Below are 26,494 nucleotides of genomic sequence, written 5' to 3'. Positions count from 1 at the left end.
CAAAATAGTTTAAATCCAAGTATTTTCACGGCTTTTAATTTATTTTGTTTTTCTTAAATATCAACTAAGTTTTAATTTGTTTCTTTGGTTTTTTAATTTGTGAATAAATAAACCAATAAAAGAGTTCCTATATATTATGATTCTCCAATTGGTTTTTCTCTCTTTTGACTTTATTTATCCTAATCTACTAAAAAAGTAGTGAGAATTGTTAAATAATTTTTGAAATGATAAATTACATATTTTTGGTTATACAAGTATTTTTCGTTGCACATACATTAATTTGAAAGTATTTTTTCAGTCAAAAGCTTTTTAGAAAAGAAAAAAACTCAAAAAACTATTTTGATAACATATTCACATGATTATACATATAAAATATTTCTTTAAATAACACTCTAATTATTATTTTGAATTCTAAAATTCATTTTGTTATAAATTTAGCATGTAAAATAAATACAAATTTATTTTGCATGCGAAAATTTATTAACGAAATTTAAAGAATTGACGGTTCCTAAATAAATAAATTAAAAAAAAATAAAAATAATAATAATAAAATAAAAAAGGAAGCAAAAAGATGGAGAAAGTAGAAATGTAGTAAAATTATTGGCATGAAAGTTCCTGGACGGTTCCTAATATTCCTCCATAGCGTGTGAAGAGGAAAATTTTGCTCTCTTTGAACGAGTTTTCTCTGTAACACACAAAAGTCCTTTGCTTTCTCTGAACAAATTTCTGAACCGGAACTGATTGCTTTCAAGTTTATCCTTCCGATTTCTTTGCTGTAAGTTTCTGCACATCTTGGATTTCTTAAATACAGAGCATATTGTTTTCTTTTTCTTTTTTTGGGGTTTTTTTTTTTTACTCAGGGGAACAAATAGTTGGTTTTTTGCTTCGGTTTAGTTTTCTAGTTGGATTATTGTTTCTTGCTTTGATAGAGAATTAATTCTTGTATTTTTGAGTATAAAGGCAACCCCAACAGGTCAATTTGGAGATATTCTTAAGTTAATCGAGTTGGGTTTTTTAATCTTTTCCACAAATCTCTCTTTTTCATCTGAGTTCTGTCAGTATATGAGATTATATCAGTTTCCCTCAACATTGAGATAAAAATGTTTTTTAGTATCCTATAATTTATGTTACAATTCTATTACTAGGAAGCTCTATTATGCCCAAGGGATGGATTTAGTGGTAAAAGCCTTCGGTTTTAACTAAAAGGTAAAGGGTTTAAATCCCTTTAGAATTAGAGCCTTTTACTTAATTGTGATATTACATCCCACAAATTTTCTAGCTCCCAAGGTTGTAGGATCTGGAAGTGGCTCTAGATTAGAACTTAGTGAACACTTAGGAAAAGTCGAGGTCGAGGAATTTCTAGGTATTGACCAAAAAAGGATACAGGGAAGTCCATTGGTCTAGTTGGAGAAGTTGCATTATCAGTGACATTATTTTATTTTGCATCTGTGAATATGTATGAAGAATGGTCTTGGTTAGACAGCTTCCCAAAACTGGTACAAAATGAGCTGGAATATGTGTAATTACTTATTTGGCTGAGAGAGATAGGACAGATTCCGGCTTAATTTATTGTACAACAACAGTTTTAGGATGTTTTTAGTAATAACAAGTTTCATGGTCGAGCTATTAAATTTTTGTTGAATGCATAATATATCGTTAAATTCTTTCTTTATTCGTTTTCTGGTAATCATCTTGCCAATTCTTTTTGAAAAATCCTAAACGTTGTTGCTGTTTTTATTTTGATTATGAGAAGAAAACATGTTTTTGCTTGGTTTGCTTGAGTTTAGATATTAAATATCCATATCAGAAACATGCATACTTTTATATTCTTAGTGAAGCTGAGCTTAAATTTATCTTTGGATTAACAAGAGAGCTTTATTCCTTTTCTTGCCAACCAATTGAATATGTTAATTAAGTTTAATTTCGCATATTAAACACCAAAATCAAATTTTAATTTGACCAAAATAAAATTAGTTGTTTTCTAACTTTCTGTTATTTGCACAGGAGGAAATTGTTTGCATAGACACAATCGTAACTTGCCCAAAACAAAGCTATTTGATTCAAATCAATTATTTCTCCCATGAGAATCCAAAGAGTTTCTTCATATGGATCTGCTTCCTCCACTAGTTGGAAATATGATGTCTTTCTAAGCTTCAGAGGTGTAGATACTCGAAAAAAATTTACAGATCATCTATATAATGGTTTGATTCGAGAGGGAATTAAGGTATTTAAAGACGACATAGAACTTGAAAAAGGAAAACCCATTTCACGTGAACTTCTTAATGCAATAGAAGAATCAAGAATTTCAATTGTTGTTTTCTCAAAAAATTATGTTTCTTCACCTTGGTGCTTGGATGAACTTGTGAAAATTGTGGAATGTAAAAACACAATGGGACAAACAGTCATTCCAATTTTCTATGATGTGAATCCATCCCTGGTAATAACAAAGTTGGAGGTAGCTATTGGTCAACATCAAAAAGTGTTTGCGGACCATATAGAAAATGTCCAAACATGGCGGAACGCTTTGATAGAGGTCACCAATCTGTTTGGAAGGCAGTTGAAGGATAGGTAAAAAATTTTAATCTTAATTCCTTGCAATAAATACTCTTTATTGTTGTTTACAACATGCAGAAGCTAATTTTGAAAGCAACAAGCATAACTTAATTCTTGTTTACTATTAACTTTATTTAGTTATTGTTGTTTACAGTATAGATGATGTAGAGTAGAGAGGTTAATTAGCAAAGCACATGTAGTATATATATTATATATATTTTTGTTGCCATTTATTTGTTTTTATTTTTATTTTTTGAAAGGTAGCAATTCTTTCGATGAATGGAATAACTTTGGCTACGTTTGGCTCCCTATTTTTATCCATATTTCCAATCATTTTCTCCAAATAATGTTTGGCACACTATTCTAGAAATATTACCCTATTTTTTTAATTACTTTTAGACCCCATAAGGTTATTAATTTCACTAAATGCCCCCTGAATTTTTTTTAAAAAATTAACAAACACACCCTCCCNACTCTGTTGGCTGTATAAACATAGTATTGATTATACCAAAAACAAAAAGATCCAAAACTAGTGCTCGATTCAGCCAAAATCGAGACCCATTACTGGTGGCAGAAAAAACTGAGTAAAACGGCGTATAGGCCCTATGCCGCTTTCTGCTCGTTTTGTCATCAGGTTTTTGGCGAGATCGACTCTGTTGGCTCTCAAAACATAGTATTGATTATCCCAAAAATAAACTTATAAACCTTTTGATTGGAAAGGATTTAAAGTTTTTAAGGGTGACAAAGAATTTGAAAGAGAAATGCCCATTCCATTGGAACTAGACAAAACAATTGAAGAATCAAGAATTTCAATTGTTGTTTTCTCTAAAAGTTATGCTTCTTCTATCCAATGTTTGGATGAACTTGTGAAAATTGTGAAATGTAAAAACACAATGGGACAAATAGTCTTTCCCATTTTCTATGATGTGGAGCCATACGAGCCAAGATATCAAGAAGGAGTGTTTGAAGAAGCATTTGCCGATCATAAAGAACGTTTTGAGATAGAGAAAGTGGAAATGTGGGTGAAGACTTTAAAAGAGGTGTCCAATCTCTCTGGATTTCCCTTGAAGGGCAGGTAAATATATTCTTTGTTGTTGTTTACAATATGCAGAGCCTAATTTGCAAAGCAACAAGCATAACTTTAATCTTCTTAACTATGAAGTGTATTTAGGCATAAATCACATGATTATACATATAAAACATTTCTTCAAATAACTCTAATTATTATTTTGAATTCTAAAATTCATTTTGTTATAAATCTAGCACGTAAAATAAATACAAATTTATTTTGTACGCAAAAATTTATTAACAAATTTAAAGAATTGAAAAGTCAAATTTTTATAGTCGATGATACTTTAAACCAAGGTTTTGAAACCCGGATCGGACCGGACCAGGCAGTCAAACCGGTCCGATCGGGACTCGCTTGCATTTCCGGTTTGAAGAGAGCAAATAACTGGGATTTACTGTCAAGCTGTTTTAAACCGCGGTTGGACTGTTGCATTGTAGCAAACTGACGGTCCAACCGGTATTTAATAGATTTCCGGTTTAACACATGAAATTAAAAAAAAATTAAAAATTAAAAATTAAAAACCACATGCGCACACATAAAGTCAAATTGTCAAACTGAAACCAAACCCTCAAAATTTTTATTTTTTAACACATTTTCAATTTCCTTTTGAGCTACAGATACAGAGCCGTCTTGCCCCTTCTTTAATTTTTCACTTTCATCTGGGTTTGCTACTGCCATTCGCGATCTCCTCCACTCTCCAGTCTGGTCCTCCTCTTCATGTCCTCCATTCGAGATCTCAGAAGTCAGATCTCCTTAAGCTTTCAGCTAAGCTTCAGCGATTCAGCCTCGCGTCTTCACTCTTCAGTCTTCAAGTCTTCGGTCTGCAGTCTGCTCTACTCTGCTTCAGCGCTTCATTCTTCAACTTCCAGTCTTCCAGTCTTCAACGTGAACTCTTCAATCATCACCATTGCCATTGCTGATCTGCCGGATTAGTCATTTCAGCTCAGATTTTGGACCCGTATATAACGACCCTATATGACCCGTATCCGTTTTGAACCGACCCGAAACCAGACCACCCGCCCGTTTTGCCAGGTCTAAATTGAGAACGAGATCAGACACTATTCCTTTTCTTCAGTTCACAGCGCAGAGGACCTTTTACTTTCTTTGACCCATCGGTTCTGAGTTCATCTTCAGAGTTCTGCAACACCTTCAAAGCTGTAAGCTCTTCAATGTTCTTGATTTCCATAAATCGATGTTTTTGTTTTCTCTGTTTTTTTTTTTTTTTTTTTTTTTCAGATCTAGTTAGTTTGTGTGAGAGTAAAATAGGGAAACTAAAAGATCTGAGCATGTAGTTTAGACAAAACGTATTTTGATCTAAGTTTGATTCAATAGATGCAGATAATATCTATATGCATGGTCACAGAAAAGTAAGTTCAACAAATCAAGTCCTTGTTACTGTAAATCTTTTGAATCATGAAAATAAATAATGGGTTATGAAATAACGAATAACTGCTTAGTTCATGATCCATATTACTTAATTAGGAGAGATCATATTTGGCATAGATACACAATTTATCTTGGTTTTTATTATTTTCAAATTTATNAATCCTTGGCTTTAAGGTTTCAAGGTTTGGAAAGATAAAAAGTGAAAAGAGATGAAGAGAGAAAATATTTCTCTAAAAAACTGTAACTCTCACTGCTGAAGCAAAAGTGAATGAATGAATTCTCTCTAAAACCTATTTTGCTTTTCTTTATATAGAAAAGCCAAATATCAATTCCAACCCCAAAGTTTAGCAACAACCCAAACTTAGGTGGAATCGCACATAGGTCCCTATTTAATTATTTAATTAAATATTAATATTAACTTTAATAATTAAACTCGTAATTTTGCTAAATTATTCCAATAAAATTGGACACAGGCAACAACTCTAGTAAATTTAATTACACAACAAAATTACCAACATGCCCTTTCATCCAAAAGACAAAAATACCTTTCATAGTTAACCATCCTTAAATTGTCTCCTTAGTGTGTGACCCATAGGCTCCTCATCATACCAATAGTGAGTAGTATCGCGATTGACACCAATCAATCGTCTCGCTACTCACACACCAAGATTAGCCCCTAGTAAGGCATCATGGCCACCTGATAGATTCAGATTCAGCAAAATAGCTACTTATCAACGATATGGTTACCGTGTAATCAAATCCTTTCATCATCTGTCATCTCATCAAGACTAAGGCATATAAATAGTGTCTACCTTAGTTATCCTCAATATATTTATATTCAGTTACTAGGCCAATGACCGAAATAATAAATTAGATTGAGTAACAACTCAATCCCACTATGATCACAGATTTATTGTCATAGTCATTAGCTGAATTGCGCCGTGAGATAACTTCTTTCATACCTAGGAGTGATGAATCCTCTGTTGATCCACCATAGTCTTGATACACTGCTCGATGCAGCCAATCACTACCGTATTGACAGCTTTAAATAGAATTGTGTTGGGCTAGTGTCAAACTACACCAATCGGTGCATAAGGTGCTCTAGTGATCTCAAGTCTAAGGATCACATGTACCACCATTCGTTAGAGGATTTGTTCCATAGACATTGGGGTTACCATCTATATGGAATCCTCTAGTGGGTCAGTCTAGTGAACTTCCCTACAGCAAACACCCATGTGTTGCACCAGGTTGTCGGCAAACAATCTTGACAAGTGAGATCAATCACTGCCTTTCGGTAGGGTTGTTCAACATTATGATAACCTTATCATATCATCTGTGTCCTTGGTCAGAATAATACTGGGGCTATAGACATTTCTAGAATGGCCACCATATGTGCTCATAGGGTTCTCACTATCAAGGTTTGAAGCACTGCATACCCTTGTCACGGTTCTACCATCATAAGGACATATATCAATATATACAACTATGATTTACATGATATAGTAGATAATGCCTTTTATTGATTAATAAACATCATTACAAAGAGTCAATTCCACAATAATTGATTGGCTCTAGGGCACTTACTCCAACACTACCTCTAAGCAAATTTGGGACTTCATGAAGAAGAAGTATCAAGGCAATGCAAGGGCAAAGCATGTGTAGGTCCAAGCACTTTGTCGAGAGTTTGAGGCTCTTCAAATGAAGTTTGGAGATTCAGTTTCAGAGTATTTCTCTAGGACAATGGCAATTACAAACAAGATGTAGATTCATGGGGAGAGGCTTGAGGATGTCACTATCGTTGAAAAGATCCTTCGATCAATGACGTCAAAGTTCAATTTTGTGATCTATCTTATTGAAAAGTCTAAAGACATTGATACTCTTTCAATAGATGAGTTACAAAATTTGTTGCTGGTGCATGAGCAAAAATAACCCAGCAAGACAAAGAAGAACAAGCATTGCAGGCAACAACAAATCAAGATATCTTGCACTTGAAAAGGGAGAATGAAGAGGCAAGAATGCACACTAGAGAAGTAGAAAGAATAAAGGTGCTGCCTCACAAGGAAACTGGAAGGGTCGTGATGGTTAAAATTCTGTAGGACATAAACCAAAGTTAGCAGACAAGTCTAAGGTTGTATGTTATCATTGTCATAGGTATGGCCATTATCGGTTTAAGTGCCGAATCAATTTAAATAGAAATTGCTGTGAAAAATCTAACTTTGTAAAAAATGAAGAACAAAGAAATTTCCCTCCTCATGTTGTGTCACAGAGATGAGGAAACCCATAAGAATTTATGGTACTTGGATACCGGCTGTAGCAACCATATGTGTGGAGACAAATTAGTATTTTCTGATTTGGATGAATCCTTTCAAAATACTGAAAAGTTTGGTGATAACTCTACAGTATCTGTTGTGGGAAAATAAAGGGTTACAATTCAAACTAAAGGGAATTCTCACTCTATCTCCAATGTTCTATTTGTTCTAGATTTAAAAACTAACTTGCTTAGTGTTGGCTAGCTTTAGGAAAAGGGATATGAGATTTCTGTCAAGGATGGAGTTTGTCAAATTCAAGATGAAAATTCAGGCTTAATTGCTTAAGTAAAGATGACAGAAAATAGGATGTTTCCTTTGTATCTTCATCATACCACCTATTCATGTCTTGCTACAAAATTGAAAAATACATCATGGTTATGGCACTTTCACTATGGCCATCTTAGTTTTGGTGGATCGAAGACCTTGCAACAGAAAATTATGGTGGAAGGCTTTCCAGAATTCAACTCTTCCTCAGAAATCTGCAAAGAATGTGTTGTTAGCAAAAAACATCGAAGTGTTTTTCCAAAAAGAAAGTCTTGGAGGGTAAAATAAGCGTTGGAACTGGTGCATTCTTACTTGTGTGGGCTGATCAAACCAATGTCAAATGGAGGTAAATGGTATTTTATATAATTTATTGATTATTTTAGTCGAAAAACTTGGATCTATTTTTTGTAAGACAAATCAGAAGCTTTTACAAACTTTCAAAGGTTTAAAGCACTAGTTGAAAAAGAAGCCAACATGCAAATTAAACTATTTCGTACAGATCGTGGTGGAGAGTACAACTCACTAGAATTTGAAGATTTTTGTGACAAGCATGGAATTAAAAGGCAGCTGACTGCAACCTATACACCTCAACAAAATGATGTGTGTGAAAGAAAAAATCGCACAATCCTTAACATGGTGCGAAGCTTATTACAAAGGAGTGGTCTTCCCAAAAGTTTCTTGGTTGAAGCCGTTAATTGGATTGTTTATATTTTGAACATAAGCCCTACACTAGCTAGTCAAAATATAACCCTTGAAGAAGCATGAAGTGGGCGTCGACCAATTGTTGATCATTTTCGGGTGTCTGGGTGTATATCATGTGCACATATTCCAGATGAAAACAAGAAGAAAGTTAGATAACAAAGGTGAAAAATGCATTTTTCTTGGTGTTAGTGATTATTCAAAAGCTTATAAATTGTTTAATCCTATCACTAAGAAAATTTTCATCAGTTGTGATGTGGTTTTTGATGAAGAAAAGACATGGTCTTGGGACTACACCCTTGAACAACAAATTCTAGTAGTTTTTGATGGTACAGATGAAGAAATAACATAGCAGTCTTTGCAACAACTTGACACTCCTTAAAATCAAATACCAACAACCACTGAAACTCAATCAGTAGCAACAAAACCTGATGAACAGATTGTTACAGTAGATGTTTCACATCCTCAACATGTTAGAAGGCATCCTGCATGGATGTCAGATTGTGAAGTAATCAAAATTGACCAATCTAAGGACCCAATTACTCAATTTTTTTTTTCTATTTGTAGATTGTGATCCTACCACTTTTGAAGCAGCAATCAAAGAATCAAAATGGCAGAAGGTGATGGATGATGAAATTGTAGCTATCAAAAGGAACAACATTAGGGAGTTGACCAATCTTCTAAAAGGACACAAAACAATTGGTGTCAAGTGGGTGTACAAGACAAAGTTGAAGGAGAAATGGAAAAGTTGACAAATACAAGGCACACTTAGTAGCTAAAGGCTATAAGCAAGAGTTTGGTGGTGACTACAAAGAAGTATTTGTTCCTGTGGCAAAGCATGATACAATCAGATTGGTGATCGCAATGGCAACCCAAAACTCATGGCCTATCTTCTAGTTGGACGTGAAATCGACTTTCTTACATGGAGACTTGGAAGAACATGTATTTATTGATCAACCTCTTAGCTATTTAATGATTGGAAATGAGCATAAAGTGTATAAATTAAAAAAGGCTCTATATGGACTAAAACAAGCTCTAAGGGCTTGGTATTGTTGTATTGATGCTTATTTTCAGAAGAAAGGTTTTAAAAAATGTCCATATGAACATACACTTTTCATCAAAATTGGTGATGGAGGAAAAATGCTCATTGTGTGTTAATATGTGGATGATCTTATGTTCACTGGAAATGATAGTGTCATGTTTGACGAATTTAAGTAATCCATGATGTTTGAATTTGATATGTCTGGTCTTGGAATGATGCATTATTTCCTTGGTATTGAGGTGAAGCAATCTGCTACTGGGGATTTTACTCTCAAAAGAAATATGTGCAAGAAATTTTAGAAACATTTCAGATGAAAAATTGCAATTATGTGAGCACACCAACCGAGTTTGGTCTGAAGCTAAGTAAAGATCAAGAAGGAAGGAAGGTCGATAGCACCCTTTACAAGCAAATTGTGGGAAGTTTAATGTGTTTAATAGCAACAAGAACAAACATAATGTATTCTATAAGTCTCATTAGTAGATATATGGAGAATCCTATAAAGTTGCATCTTCTAGCTACCAAGAGGATCATTCGATACTTTCAAGGAACTAATGATTTTGGTTTGCTCTACAAGAAGGGAGAAAAATCAGATTTGATTGGATTTGTTGATAGTGATTATGCAAAAAATATAGATGATTGGAAGAGTATATCAAGTGTCTTTATGCTAGGTTCTGGGGTTGTTTCATGGTCATCAAAAAAGCAACCAATCGTTACTTTATCATCCATTGAGGCTGAATTTGTTGTTGCAACTTCATGTGCCTGTCAATCTATCTGGTTGAAGAAAATTCTAGAAGAGTTACACTTCAAGCAACGGGGAGCAACAACAATATATTGTGATAATAGCTCAGCAATCAAACTCTCTAGGAATCTAATTTTACATGGTAGAAGCAAACATATTGATGTGAAGTTTCATTTCTTAAGAGATCTCTCAAAAGATGGAGAAATTGATCTCATCTATTGTAGGAGTAAAGACCAGGTTGCTGATATATTCACAAAGTCCATCAAACTGTCACTTTTTTAGATGCTAAGAAATCTGCTTGGTGTTTGCTCGTTAAAGAATCTAATTTGAGGGAGGGTGTTCTAGAGCTTAGTTTTATTAAACTGATGATATGTTTATTAGTTTAAGGGAGGGATTGTTGAATAAGTCTTTAAGTTTTTTAGGAATTTGTTGTGTTGTCCTGGTTTTAAGCATTTATCATGTTTGTTATACTGTTGCAACAGTGCATGGCAAGTTTTTAGGAGATCATGTTTAGACTAAGTTATTTAGAGTCTGTTAATATTTTGTTGGCATTTCCCATTGACGTATAGCCTATTTAAAGGCTTCATTATTTCATTATTTAGCATGTTAGTGTACTAATAATTTATCTTTGTCTTTATCTATTCATCAAAGTGTAATAAACCCAAAGGTAAAACCTGGAGAAGATTTATATCTTATTTTGTACTCTTGATAATTTAGAAGGGTACACACCTTTCCCCTTCAATCAATAATAGTTTTTTAATTTGTTGTCCTTTCAACTCATAAATCAACTATAAGTAACCAAGATTTAATAAAAAAAAAAAAAAAAAAAAACTCAAACCAATATCAAATACAAACAGTTAAAGTTCATGCCAACCTTGATTGACTTTTGAAAGCTTTCTTTCCACTTCTCTCTTCTGCATCTTGTTTCCTCCAACTAAAGTCATAAGTGTTAAAACCAAAAGAAACCAAACAAAACAAAACAAAATTATACAGAGTGTTGAGATGGTAAAACCAACCTGAATAAATGAAGATAATGTTTGTTAAACAACCTCAAAATTTTACATGGAATTTTTGCCAACAACAAAAACCATTTTCTATTCAGGACATCACCGATGTTTTTGTTATAATAAAAAAACTTAAACAAGAACTGAAGGAAATACATCATAAAAACACTTAAACAAAAACACAGTAGCATCAAGGGGATATAAAGAAGAACAAATTCTAGATAACTCCTCAGCCTAATTCCTATAAGAATAGTAAAACATCATAATTGAAGAACAAATTTGTAGATAATCCTCAGCCGAAATTCCTAAGTAATAAGTAAAACCATCGAAAACATTTTTATCCATTTAATGAATAATAATTTTTAGTCAACTATCATTTCAACTCATAATCAACTGTAAGTAAAAAGATTTAATATAATTAAAAAAAAAAAAAACTCAAACAAATATCAAATACAAACAGTTAAAATTCATGCTAAACTGGATTTGACTTTTTGGAAGCTTTCATTCACATCATCTTTTCGCATCTTGCTTCCTCCACTAAAGTCTAAGTAATAAGTGTTAAAACCAAAACAAACAAAATCTAACAAAACAAAATTATATGTAGTGTTGAGGTTGTAAACCAACTTGACAAAATGAAGATAACGTTGTTTAAACAACCTCAAAGTCCCTTCACTTACCATGGTCATTTTTTCAACCAAGTTTACATCATGGTATTTTTATCAGATGGTTTACACATTACCATTCACATACTTGTAAACCATATGGTAACATTAGTTGAACAACTTGAGAAATATAATAGATATATAAATTCATATAAAAATTAGAAATAGCCAAACATGTAAATATAAATGTAGAAAACCAAAGGTAAAACCTACGGAACAAGTTCCTCCTCCCCTACAATTTAAAAGGTCTGCCTGAAAAAATGAGCACTAAATGAAGCTATATTATGTAATTTCAATGAAAACTATGAAAAACATATTTACATTAATGAGAGATAGAAACTTACATATGGTCCATACAAATCAATATTACCATTCAGCAATATCCTAAGTTTATGCCCTCCACATGCTGTTCTAAAATGCATATTTTGGTACAATAGAGTCCATTAAAATAGATGTTGAATAGCACTATTGAAAACCATTTTGTCAGTTTGAGGGCTTAGAGCTCCTTTCCTTGAATAACCTTCAAACAGATCAAACATTTATCAGATCAATCCGTTTGATCTTTTCAAATAATTAAAAAAAAAAAAAAAATTAGTAAAACCCCACAAAACAACACACACAATGTCACATTTTCCCTCAAGTTTCTCACCATCCAAACACATAAAATAATAAATCATAAAACCCACAACACAACACACACAATTTCAAAATTTTCCCCAAGTTTCTCGCCATCCAAACACTAATAAAATAAAATAAATCAGTAAAACCCCATAACACAAAACAACAACACAATTTCAAACTTTTCCTCAAGTTTCTTGCCATCAAACACTAATAAACAAAATGCAAATGAAAACAAAACAAAACAAAGAAATTACAAGTCCCAGCTCCAGTCTCTTGCTTCCCACTATACTTTGACTATGATTTTGTACCAAAAATTAACCCAAAAAATCCGACAAAACACAAATAAACAAATACTCGGGAGATGGCTCTGGTCTGATTGCATGTCATCAGCTTCCATCCTCATTGCGATAACTACGCATCCAATTCAATTCAATCAACTCATTTATCAAAGAAACCCTAAGCTTTCAAAAGAATAAAAACCAAGTAAAATAAGAAAAAAAGCAAAGAGAATTGAGAAAATTACAGCTCTCTGATTAGTTCAGACGTGATAAGCAAAGGTAGAAAGAACGACGAGTCCTTTATTAGCCAATTTGAGGCGTTTGTATGTGAATGTGAATGTGAAGCGTCTGTGTTTATGTGAAATAATCAAGTTTTATTAGACCTTGGATGCCCAATATGTTATTTAATTAATACTAAAAAATATAAACACTAGATCATCACTAATCACATCAGCCACGTGTAACCACACATCCAACATGTCAAAATGGAGCAATTCTAGAGCTTTTGGATGACAAGATGGGCAATTCTAGAGCTTTGAAAATCCTATGTGTCAATCAATCACGCTATGCTTTAGGATTATAGATATACTAGATGGCACGCCCGCGCATTGCGCGGGTTATTTATTATATGTTTTTATTTTATTATCAATTTTTATATTTAAGAAATTGTAAAGACTATTGTTTCACAAAAAAATATGTTAATATTGATTATAATAGAACATTTTTATTTTTTTTTAATCAGGTTTTATGTTTAAAGATTGCTAGAATCGTTATATGATTGCCATTGATGTCGTTAATTGGTCCCCATATTTATGCTTATTGGTGTTGATAAATAGGGATATTCACATGCATTTAATTATGTATGCAGTACAGATCTTTCACATTCCTTTTTAATTTGATAAAATGCAAGTGATGGAAGATTGAAATGGTCAGTTTGTAATTCAGCAGGAATTGAATAATTGAATTCAATACATAGAAGTTGAAAGTCCCGCACTTATGAAAGTGGTTTTGACACAAATAATAATTAATTGAAGAAAGAAATAATACTGGAACATTTGTGATAGGAATATATTCCCTTTTCAAAGAAAAAAAAGAGTTGCAATAGTTTTCTTACAACATTTGGTACATAATAAATAATTGAAATGACAATTTTGCCCTTCTTAAAATTATTAGTTCCTGCATGGAATATAACCATTGCTTTGAGGTCCAACAGTTAATCTTTCACCATTTTAAAGGATGCCTAGCACCATGAAATGAGCAAAATAAAATAAAATAAAACTTGTCATCCTCATCATCCAACAAAACTATTACTGGCTACAGAGTCACACAAAAACACGTATAACCTATCTAAGAATGTAAGTTTGCAACTTTTTGATAAAAAATATGCTTCATTGATAAACACTTGCAATATAACATGTTTATAAGACACAGAAAAACAAAATAAATGGACAATATTTTTTTTTAAATGGTTCATACTGTGTCTATGCCAAATGAAATGTTCATTAAATTATTCCGAATGTCACCCTATCAATGCTCATTGTGACCATCATTGCCAAAGGTTGGCTGCATATAAAGGAATCAAAACTGAATCAATTTAGTTCAGAATAAATCAGTAATAATATGAAATTTCATAACAAACAATGGTTTAAAGTATGCACTTGTGAGTGGGGCAATGGCTGCTACACTTGGAATGACACTTCCGTGTTGCAACAGGTGGTGTATAGTTGTTGTTGTAGGTGGAACAACTTTTAGTAGCACAGAGAGAAAGATGGGAATGTAGTTCCAAGCTCCATGAATATATCAAAAATGAAAATGAAACAGGCATCATTGATTCTCCAAAGAGCTTGATGTTGGAGCTTAATTCGTCCTCAAGTCAAGAGGTTAGTGAAATTAGCCAAATATGAATATGAATATCCAAGAATTTTTCAAACATCTGCATAGTTTTAATCCAAACTTAAGTTCTACGCAAAAGTTCACTAAAATCTTAAAAATTTCTATTTGAAAAACTCTTTCTGCAAGAAGTTTGAGTTATACTTAAAGAAAATAATGGGTTACTAAATTTAGTCTGGTTGCATAAAAGCAACAAGAAAAAAAAAATTTCAACTGCATTTAGACATTAAGAAACTTAAAGAGTAAGTGCTTTTAAGATTACACTAAGTTGGCACATAAATCAAATTTTTACTCTATAAAGAAAAGATTACCTTTCGAATATGGTCTTGCTTTCCATCAGTTGTTGCTGGGTTTGAGAACTAATCAAGTTCATTTATGATTAAAAAAAAAAAACAATAAAAGGATGTTACTCATTTATCCCATCCACACACTGCACATGCACACACATAAAACAACACCCGTATATGCATTAATTATGACAAAGTAAGATAAGTTGTGCAATTCTTGGAAGCTAATACATTGTGTAGTAGCTAAAACATATCATATCCAATTTGAGGAGATCTATGGACAAAACCATACCATTATGCTGTGTACCATAATCAATCATAACTTCACATGGAAAATATATGTAATGTATGAAAGAAATAATACCAGACATTGACGGAGTTAGAATGCCATACCATAACCATACTGGTTCCCAAAAGCACTACCAGTAGCAATGAAGTTACTCACTTCTCAATTGATCTTACATTTCATCTAGTTTTCTAGCACAACTCTTGTGTTATACAAAGGGCTGCAATCTCACTACAAACATCATAAGTTCACACCTTAGTCTAACATATCATAAGAAAATAATGAGAAGGAAACAAAAAGAAATGAAACCTGTTAGAATCATTCACAATGGCTTCAAAAACAACCTCATAAACCTACAAGAAATCCCAATTCAGTTAAATCACAAAAAAATCAAACACCGCCATCAAATTTCCAATAAACATTTGAATTATTCACACAAACATACCGCCTAGCAAGGCCAAGGCTAACACGATCAAGAATCTTGAAATCAGACATCTTGAACCTCATAACATGCCCTGACTCTTCTTCCTCCATAGAAACAACCTCAGATTCAACTCGAGAAACAACCTTCCTCGAAGATGAACATTTAACTCCAAAACTTCTCCTTTGAAACACTACACATGACTTTGACTTCCCACAAACTGCTACTAATCAGCCTTGTTGACAAATTCCCACTTAAACATCTCTCAACACCCTCCAAACTGGACTGGAACCAATCCACCATATCGCCATATAGCCAATATGCAAAAAGACAATTTTGGATCATTCTGAGAACAAAACAACTGTAGACGTTTAGTTTTAATGTCATTTTAAGGAACATTAAAAAAAAAAATCAATATTAATCTAAGTCATTGACTTATACAAAGAAATGAATCATTCAACACGTATAGAATAAGTTTAAGTTCAATTGTTGAGAAACTTATTCACTAGTTAATTAACAAAATTTTAAAATTTAAATCCAACCCATTAAGTTATACAATGAAATGGAATCTTTAAGAAATGGATTAAAAGGTGTAAAATAGTAATGTAGAATTATGCGTTAACTGTAGAATAAACAGTATTTATATTGGCTTCTAGTATCATCATTCAGTGGGAACAATAAACTGTGAATCTTTTATTGATTTATGATAATGAACTGTTTATATATATAGTTCTATTTTTTTCCTTGAGGAATACCAAGTTCCTTTTCTTTGGCAATAATTAGGGATTCACGTTTCTGTAAATCGAATATTACATTTATGGTTGAGCCTGTTATTTCCAACAAAGCATTCATTAATCTTGTTCATCACTCTGGCACTATTGAGTTTGTCCAGCGTGACTTTAAGGTTTTGTAGAATACCTTCCAGTTCAGCGAACTATCTACGTTGCTGCTTGACCTACTAAAAATAAAAACTGGACATGTAAAAGTAGATGTAGAAGCAATATAAGAGTAATCAATTGATGTTATTTACCGCACGCTTCTGTTTGTTTGGATTTTGGATTGACAATAATTGGTCTTTTGTCTTCCATTTGTTAATGATCGTGTGAAATGAAAGAAATATTTGAAGGTGTATGGATTGTTGAATTCTTTACTCTTATATAGCTTTAGATGTCATTAAGTAATATTATTGATAATTTATGATTACAACAACTGTTTATTTGTTCAATGTAATTAGATTATTGCTAATTATATGACTTTTGATTTTTTTAGTAGTGTTTGCATGTTATGGTTATGGTTATTTTGATTTAAATATTTATTGTATTGGATGAGTTTAAAATTTTCAGATTTATATTAAATGTTAAATGATAATACGTTTATAAAAAAACATTTATTGAATGAAGGGTAAAGATATATTAATATTAATAATAATAATTGAATGTGAAGGGTTCAAAAATATTAATATTAATTAATAATAATAATAATATGCATGTGAACGTTGAATATAATGGATTAATAAAGGTGTATTGAATTTCATGAACGTAAAAAAATATGTTGTATCTTTTCAATTAAAAGAGAAATGTGAAAGATCTCATATTAAAAGAGGAAGTGAAAGATTTGTATTGAATACATTAATGAATGCATGTGAATAATTCTATTATAGCAATCCTTAATATTCATGGAAATCAATAACACACAAGCGAATCATTAATAATTTATCAAATTAAAAGAGGAATGTAAAGATCAAATAAAAGAGGATGTGAAAGATTTATATTGAATCCATTAATTGAATGCATGTGAAATATCCTATTATAGCAAGCCCCATAAACAGAAAACACGTGAACTAATTAACGACATCCTACATGACGATTATATATCAATCCTACGTGGCGTCAGAAGAAGCAGTATGCTTCAGCATTATAAAATATATAGATAATAGTATAGATTCTTAAAATATAATTTTCTTACAATTTTAAATATATACTTTAAAAGATTCCAAATTAATTTAATTGATAATGTCTTTAGTTTAACTGCGTATTTATGGTATTTTTTAATAGTATAGTATTATTATCTGATATTTTAAGAACATATTTTTATTATAAATTTATCCAAAGATTTCCTAAAGTTTATACTTATCAAAAGAAAAATAATATTTGATTGATATAGGTGAATCATATTTACCTTGTTTATTTTGTACCATCTGTAAAAATATTAAAAAAACTTGATAGGAGATACTAAATACTCTCAATGATCAACTTATATTTTTTCCATATATACAATAGTTTTGAGACTTCTTTGTCCAGGATATAAAGTTTATCTTTGATTGTTGTTGATTGTGAAAGTTTTTCATTCATTTTCTTGAATTTTATCTGAAATACAAAAAATAAAAAGTGAGAAAATTTTGTTATGATTACTCTACAAATTCAGACTTAAAAGTGCGAAGAATTAATAATTTAAAAAAATAATATATATATTTGTTAATCCATAGGTGTTGTTTGGGAGATACATATTTTCGTAATGTATCAATTGATATTTGTTTTGAATGACTTTATCATACAACTTAGATAATAGAACATTTTGGCACAAGATCATTGAAACTTCCCAAAGTCCTTAACGAAAGAGCTTTTCGACTCAAAGATTAACACACTTTCGAAAGAGCAATGAAAACCTTGGCCAATCAAGAAATAGTTATATGTGACAGTGTCACCACCATTTGGCTGACGTAAGTATATATCAATGGGAAGATTAGTGCTATATATCTTAAAAATAGTATTATAAATCCCACATTTATTTTTAACTCTTGCTTTTAAGTATATATGGATTATATGATGAGTTGTTCATTATGTGTACTAAAATAAATCACAACATTCGGATGTTAAAGTAGTTTACTGATGTGAGACATTGAATTAGAGTAATGACATCATCAAATATGTTGATGTGATTTTGACACCAACGACTCGCACGTGCAAAGTGCTAAGCTGGTCTTGAAATTACACATGAATGATTATGATCAGATACAAAGAAATAATAAATGAGAGATGATTTTTAAAAGTGGTTTAGATGCTTAAAGTGAATCCATTGTCCACTTTTCTTTTTTTATGAGAGATTACAAGAGATTGCGTAAGTAAACAACGAACAAAGGTACAATAATTGAGTATTCAAAGAGAATATCAAGTCAGTCTCTTTCCCGTGGTTATCATTGCTTTGACAAAAAGATTACAATAGAATGAGGGTTCAATATCAAAAACCAAAAAAGAGAGGGGAGTCTCTATTTATAGTAGAGGAATTCAGGATAAAGTTACAAATCTGCAAGTGGGTAGGTGTCGTGCAAGTCTTCCTTGCCTCCCATTGGCTGTAAACTTCAGAATATCTCAAATTATCTGGGGCTTTGACAAGTGTGGTGGTCCTTAGTCACTCGTAGATGAAACCGAATCTGCTAAGTGGTGACCTCCATATTCTTTCTGTCATGGAGCAACGTGCAGCTCCTAGACACGCAAACCTTCTTGAACTCTGATTGGTGTTTGGATGTAGGCTAACGTCAGCCAATTTTTAGGCATAACAGAAGCTCCCAAATTCTTAAGGTTAAATATTGAATCTTGAAAACTTCACAATTATGCCGCAATGATTGTCTTGAGGAGTGTTTGCCCAAACTAGCAGTTGAGACAACCACATGTTACAAACGACATGAGGCTGATAGTTTGATCCGCCAGCGAACTAAGTGTAGATCGTGACACGAGTCCAAGAACTACACAAGTGACCTGACGTGATCATTCACAAGGTCTAGTGACCTAAGCTAGATCATGATCAGTGCTATGAAAATGTGTTTTGTACTCTACCTGTCATTCATGACTTGAAAACACTTAGAACATTTTGTTGGCTACAATTGGGAATTTTGCTCGGTGTTCGAATTTGACATGTGGAAAAAATGTCTTATTCGAACAGACCTCCTTAGATGTTATCCATTGCATTTGATAGCTGCTTGGTCAGTTAATAAGCTTATCTGACAGACTTGTCTCTGCGAATAAGTGCTAGCCATGAGCATTAAATGCAAGCTATGTTGAAACGACATTCCCTTTGAAGCATTAAGTGCAGCCATGAGCATTAAGCAAGCCATGTGAAACAACATTCCCTTTTGAAGCATAAATGCAGATGAGGGCGCATAATGTAGAAGAGATAACATACTGGCATTTGGCGATTTCAATAACGAGAAATGCCAGTTGGTCTCATGAAGCGTGAGGGTTTTTCTTCATGTAGCACGTTACAATCAATGGTTGGAAAAGCGTTCCCACCCAAACGTCGCTTATAAAAGAACCAAGGTCGTCCTTCCACCTTATAAACCTAAAGTCCAATTTTTTTCACATAACTCAAACGTTCAGAGAGAATAACAAAGTTTTTACACTCAAAAGATTAGTTCATCATTTTCCTGGTTGATGCGCATTCAACACTACGACAAAGTATTCGTTCCCAGAAATCAAAAGGTAAAGAAATTTCTTCTCTTTTTCATTCTTGTCAAAGAAAACTTAGTTTTTACAGTAATGGTGGGTGTGAACATTTGGTAGGATTAGATGATGAACATTCTTGGGTAGTGTTTGAAAAGAAACACTTTAAGAGTCAAAACTTAGGGCACAGATCTTTAGAAAATATTTCTTAAGATTTTTTAGGGTTTTTGGCAGCTATGGAAGAGGAAGCAGGGTTGTTTTACTCTTCTGAATCGTTGTACAAGGTAACTTATGCGGAGTTTGAGTCATCCCTACATGTCTCCCCTTTACATACTTTAAGAGCAATGGATATCCCTGAGATAAGAACAACTGGAGAGGGAAGCTCTCAACCATCGGGCACCTCGACGGGTCTCGAAAAGGTGATATGATCAATAGTTTTGAAAAAAGAAATCTAGCGAGCAATAGACTAGTATGTGATCAATGTAAACATGTTCTAACACAGGTCGTACACTGCTCAGGATCCTCCCGAGGGATTGGCTATGATCTCAGAAGCGATCTTGAAATGTGGAGTGAGGATACCCTTCACCCCTACATCAAGTTGATCCTCGACAACTTCTAGATCGTGCCATTCCAGCTGAATGCATATATGATAGCGGTCACTATGTATATTGTATTTGGTGAACATAACATTTAAAGAGGAGTAAAGACAAAGATTCGTACTACCTCTCCAAGCGATCAACAATCGAGGGTGGGATATTTGGTTACCCCAGTAACGTTGGGGCTTATGAAACTAAATATTTTTTCTTTGAGTACAATGGAGTCTATAAATTTAAGAACCCGAGTGTTAGGAAATGATCCATTAAGGCAGCGAAAAACAAAACAATAATAACAAGGATCGTTCCATAGAACCAAGATCAGGGTACAATTTTACAGTTTATACCAAATAAAAATCTGCAGAAAATTAATCTAGAGTTTGTGAAATTATACACACGTTTGGAGGCTCCTCCAAGTTGTCTCTGAATGTATTTTGCTACCAACCCAAGTGTAGGATTGAACCAACGTACTCCACATGAAGACAATCGCAAGGAACTAAGGAGTGATTTGCTAAATCCTCCTTAGCCTTAAGAATAAAAAAGAAATGAAGAGTGTTTGATTTCAATCAAAAACAAGTCTGGCGTGGGAGAGAGGAAAATGGGCTGTGCGTTTTTCTCTTTTACAATGAATGAGTGAAAATGAAATCTCTTAACCTTTTCAATTAAAACTTTTCTTTTATAGTCCAATTTTAATTGCCCTATTCCCATATGGAATAGACTTGGGCTCCAACCCAAACACCCCTTGTTTCCAAACACTCCCATCTAACAAATTAAATAAAAAGGCTACGACCTCAGCAAATTTAATTACACTGTGAAATTACCAAAATACCCTTTTCGCCTAGAAAAGACGAAAACGCCCTTCTGACTTCCTGAGTCTTAAATTATCTTCTATGTGTGTGACCCATAAGCTCCTCATCATACTGGTAGTGTATAGTATCGCGATTAACACCAATTAATCGTCTCACTAATACACAAACCAAGATTGGCCCCTAGCAAGGCATCATGGCCACTCGATAGATTCGGATTCAACAAATTAGCTACCTGTTAACGATATGGTTACCGTACAATTCGATCCTTTCATCATTCGTTATCTCGATGAGACGAAGGCACAGAAATAGTGTCAACCTTCGGTTACTCTAGATATTATGTACTCAGTTTCTGGACCAATGACCTATATTATAAAATGGACAGAGTAACAACTCAATCCCACTATGGCCACAATTTTAGTGTCATTGCCATTTACTGAATTGTGCCGTGAGATAACTTCTCCTATACCTGGGAGTGATGAATCCTCTGTCTATCTACCATAGTCTTGATACACTCCTTGATGTAGCCAATCACCACCGTATTGACAGCTCTGAAAAGAACTGCGTTAGGCTGGTGTCAAACTACACCAATCGGTGCACAAGGCGCTCTGGTGATCTCAAGTCTAAGGATCACATGCATCACCATTCGTTAGAGGATTTGTTCCATAGACACTGGGGTTACCATCCATATGAAATCCTCTGGTGGGTCAGTCCAGTGAACTTGCTGTGGTGTATTCGCCTACAGCAAGCACCCATGTGTTGTACTAGGTTGTCACCAAACAACCTTGACAAGTGAGATCAGTCACTGCCTTTTGATAGGGTCGTTCAACACTATGATAGCCTTACTGTATTATCTGTACCCTTACTTCAGAATAATACTAGGGCTACGGACATTTCTAGAATGGCCACCATATGTGCTCATAGGGTTCTCACTATCAAGATTTGAAACACTTGATACCCTCGTCACAGTTCTACCATTCTAATGACATATATCAATACATATTGCAATAATAATAATTTACGCTATATAGAATAAAAGGCCTTTTATTATTGATTAATGAACATTATTATAAAGAGTCAATTCTACAATAATTGATTGGCTCTAGGGCATCTACTCTAACACCAAGTAGGTTTTCCTTCTAATTTCTAGATCGCTCATCTTTTAACTTTAACTTTTCCTTTATATATATTAGGCTAACAAATCTTTTGCTTTCTTGCAGGAAACAAAACGATCAGATTGTCGGCGCTAGTTGATCGTAGCTGCATTGAAGTGTTTGATCGATTACCCGACCAAACTCGTGACGCAAGGTTGGTCGTGACGCATGCCAACCTTTGAAAGTACGGGTTTTTTAGTCCTGACGTATCTTTGGACGTTCTAGCTTGTAAGTATTTCTTACAAAGAAATTTTTGAAGTCTTTATTAACAAAAGAAGACATTCTTTGTTGGTTCATCTTTATGCCATACAACAACTATGCCACCAAAGGTCGTAAAGATGACGAAGAAGCCTGGGGGGTTCGCATTCCCCAGGATTAATCCAACCAAACTAGCTGGAGTGACCTCTAGTGATATCCCTTTAAGGGAGATACAAATTGGAGCCGAAAGGTAATAATTCATTGAGTGACATGAAGAAGCTCCCCGGCGTGCTGTTGCTCATCCGTCAAAGAAGAAAACCATGGCCTAGAAGTTAAAGAAGAGAAAGAGAATACCCACCGAAGAGGAAACTGAATCTGAGCCAGAAGGTTTCGAGATATTTCCAGATAGGCTACAGTCCTATCAATTATTCTCTGCGAGGATGACCTCAAATGATGCTCCTAGGCCTTCGACTGCCCTTGAGAGCTCGTAAGGGAAAGAAGAAGTGACTACGGCCGCTCAAGGGTAATCTAGTAAGCAACAAGCAGGTGAGCAATAGGTCAAGGGGGCCCTTGCTGCAGCGAGGCTTGACCCATCTATGTTGGATCTTTTAGAGCAACTACCAGACCATTTGCAGCTGGTGGTTTACACTTTTTTAGAATGCCAACTTGCCATAACCTTTGACAGGTATGTGGCCTCTCGACCTACCGACCTAGTGGGCACTGCATTTCAAATGCAAAGTCAAGTAAAATGACTTGTTCTCTCCAAGTACTCTTTCATATAAGTTGATCTTTTAGCTTTTTAAGAAAAAAAAAAGACAAAACTAACTCTTTACTCCTTTCCATGCAGTCTTTGCTCGCCTTGAATGTGGCACACAATAATATGAAGATCAATTCGACTAGCAAACTCCATGAGACAAAGGAGGAAATTACCAAACTGAAGCAAGATCTTGTAGCTTCAGATGAAGAAGCAAAGGCAACCCACATTCAGGCAAACGTATATTTGATTGCAAGGAATTCTACTCTGCGAGCAGCAAACTTCCAGAAGATCGAGATCAAGAAGAAAGATAGCGACAGCTGTCTTGGTCAGTAAAATAGCTTTATCTGACAGACTTGTCTCTGCGAATAAGTGCTAGCCATGAGCATTAAATGCAAGCTATGTTGAAACGACATCCCTTTTGAAGCATTAAGTGCTAGCCATGAGCATTAAATGCAAGCCATGTTGAAACAACATTCCTTTTGAAGCATTAAATGCAGATGAGGCGCATTTAATGTGAGAAGAGATAACTACGGCATTTGGCGATTTCAATAACGAGAAAGCCAGTTGATCTTCAGAAGCGTGAGGGTTTTTCTTCATGCTAGATCAGTTACAATCAATGGTTGGAAATGCGTTCCCACCCAAACGTCGCTTATAAAAGAAACCAAGCGTCGTCTTCCACCTTATAAAACCTAAAGCCCATTCAATTTTTTTCACATAACTCAAACGTTCAGAAGAAAACAACGTTTTTCACTCAAAAGATTAGTTCATCATTTTCCTGGTTGATGCGCATTCAACACTACGACAAAGTATTCTTCCCAGCAATCAAAGGTAAAGAAATTTCTTCTCTTTTTCATTCTTGTCAAAGAAAACTAGTTTTACAGTAAGGTGGTGGTGTGAACATTTGGTAGGATTGATGATGAACATTCTTGGGTAGTGTTTGAAAAGAAACACTTTAAGAGTCAAAACTTAGGGCACAGATCTTTAGAAAATATTTCTAAAATTTTTTAGGGTTTTTGGCAGCTATGGAAGAGGAACAGGGTTGTTTTACTCTTCTGAATCGTTGTACAAGGTAACTTATGCAGAGTTTGAGTCATCCCTACATGCGCCCCTTTACAAACTTTAAGAGCAATGGATATCCCTGAGATAAGAACAACTGGAGAGGAGCTCTCAACCATCGGGCACCTCGACGGGTCTCGAAAAGGTGATATGATCAATAGTTTTGAAAAAAAATCTAGCGAGCAATAGACAGTATGTGATCAATGTAAACTGTTTCTAACACAGGTCGTACACTGCTCAGGATCCTCCCGAGGGATTGGCTATGATCTCAGAAGCGATCTTGAAATGTGGAGTGAGGATACCCTTCACCCCTACATCAAGTTGATCCTCGACACTTCTAGATCGTGCCATTCCAGCTGAATGCATATAGATACGTCACTATGTATATTGTATTGGTGAACATAACATTAAAGAGGAGTAAAGACAAAGATTCGTACTACCTCTCCAAGCGATCAACAATCGAGGTGGGATATTTGGTTACCCCAAACGTTGGGGCTTATGAAACTAATATTTTTTCTTTGAGTACATGGAGTTATAAATTTAAGAACCGAGTGTTAGGAAATGATCCATTAAGGCAGCGAAAAACAAAACAATAATAACAAGGATCGTTCCATAGAACCAAGATCAGGGTACAATTTTAAGTTTATACCAATAAAAATCTGCAGAAAATTAATCTAGAGTTTGTGAAATTATACACAGTTGGAGGCTCCTCCAAGTTGTCTCTGAATGTATTTTGCTACCACCCAAGTGTAGGATTGAACCAACGTACTCACAGAAGACAATCGCAAGGAACTAAGGAGTGATTTGCTAAATCCTCCTTAGCCTTAAGAATAAAAAAGAAATGAAGAGTGTTTGATTTCAATCAAAAACAAGTCTGGCGTGGGAGAGAGGAAAAGGGTGTTGCGTTTTTCTCTTTTACAATGAATGAGTGAAAATGAAATCTCTAACCTTTTCAATTAAAACTTTCTTTTATAGTCCAATTTTAATTGCCCTATTCCCATATGGAATAGGCTTGGGCTCCAACCCAAACACCCCTTGTTTCCAAAACACTTTTTCTTGTAATTTTTATCTGAAATAACAAAAAATAAAAAGTGAGAAAATTTTGTTATGATTACTCTACAAATTCAGACTTAAAAGTGCGAAGAATTAATAATTTAAAAAATATATATATATATTTGTTAATCCATAGGTGTTGTTTGGGAGATACATATTTTCGTAATGTATCAATTGTATATTTGTTTTTGAATGACTTTATCATACAACTTAGATAATAGAACATTTTGGCACAAGATCATTGAAACTTCCCAAAGTCCTTAACGAAAGAGCTTTTCGACTCAAAGATTAACAACACTTTCGAAAGAGCAATGAAAACCTTGGCCAATCAAGAAATAGTTATATGTGACAGTGTCACCACCTCATTTGGCTGACGTGAAGTATATATCAATGGAAAGATTAGTGTTATATATCTTAAAAGAATAGTATTATAAATCCCACATTTATTTTTAAACTCTTGCCTTTTTAATGTTATATATGGATTATATGATGATTGTTTCATTATGTGTACTAAAATAAAATCACAACATTCGGAATGTTAAAGTAGTTTACTAGATGTGAGACATTGAATTAGAGTAATGACATCATCAAATATGTTGATGTATGATTTTGATACCAACGACTCGCACGTGCAAAGTGCTAAGCTGGTCTTAGAAATTACACATGAATGATTATGATCAGATACAAAGACTGAATAATAAATGAGATATATGATTTTTAAAAGTGGTTTAGATGCTTAAAGCGAATCCTATGTCCACTGTTTCTTTTATTTATGAGAGATTACAAGAGATTACGTATAGTAAACAACGAACAAAGGTACAATAATTGAGTATTCAGAGAGAATATCAAGTTAGTCTCTTTCCCGTAGGTTATCATTGCTTTGACAGTAAAGATTACAATCAGAATGAGAGTTCAATATCAAAATCCAGAA

The 26,494-nt window shown here is 33.8% G+C and overlaps 1 protein-coding gene across 1 annotated transcript; it reads left to right on the top strand.

Annotated features, from left to right (window-relative positions):
* Positions 1–3,273: 3,273 nt before the first annotated feature.
* LOC116139060 (disease resistance protein RML1B-like) lies at positions 3,274–4,774 on the top strand. The gene is made up of 2 exons (XM_031424734.1): positions 3,274–3,628; positions 4,240–4,774. Exons 1-2 carry the CDS (start codon positions 3,315–3,317, stop codon positions 4,265–4,267), a joined length of 342 nt encoding a protein of 113 aa, XP_031280594.1. The 5' UTR covers positions 3,274–3,314; the 3' UTR covers positions 4,268–4,774.
* The last annotated feature ends 21,720 nt before the right edge of the window (positions 4,775–26,494 follow it).

Source organism: Pistacia vera, unplaced genomic scaffold (genome assembly GCF_008641045.1).
Source record: "Pistacia vera cultivar Batoury unplaced genomic scaffold, PisVer_v2 Contig347, whole genome shotgun sequence".
Taxonomy (NCBI): domain Eukaryota; kingdom Viridiplantae; phylum Streptophyta; class Magnoliopsida; order Sapindales; family Anacardiaceae; genus Pistacia; species Pistacia vera.
This window is presented reverse-complemented; position numbering and strand designations above follow the sequence as displayed.

What these genes read in the sequence shown, in the direction of transcription:
- LOC116139060 (XM_031424734.1), top strand. Translation starts at nt 3,315, where the DNA reads ATGCCCATTCCATTGGAACTAGACAAAACAATTGAAGAATCAAGAATT. An exon ending in GGATTTCCCTTGAAGGGCAG is followed by an intron (nt 3,629 to 4,239) that starts GTAAATATATTC and finishes TTTGAGCTACAG; the next exon opens with ATACAGAGCCGTCTTGCCCC.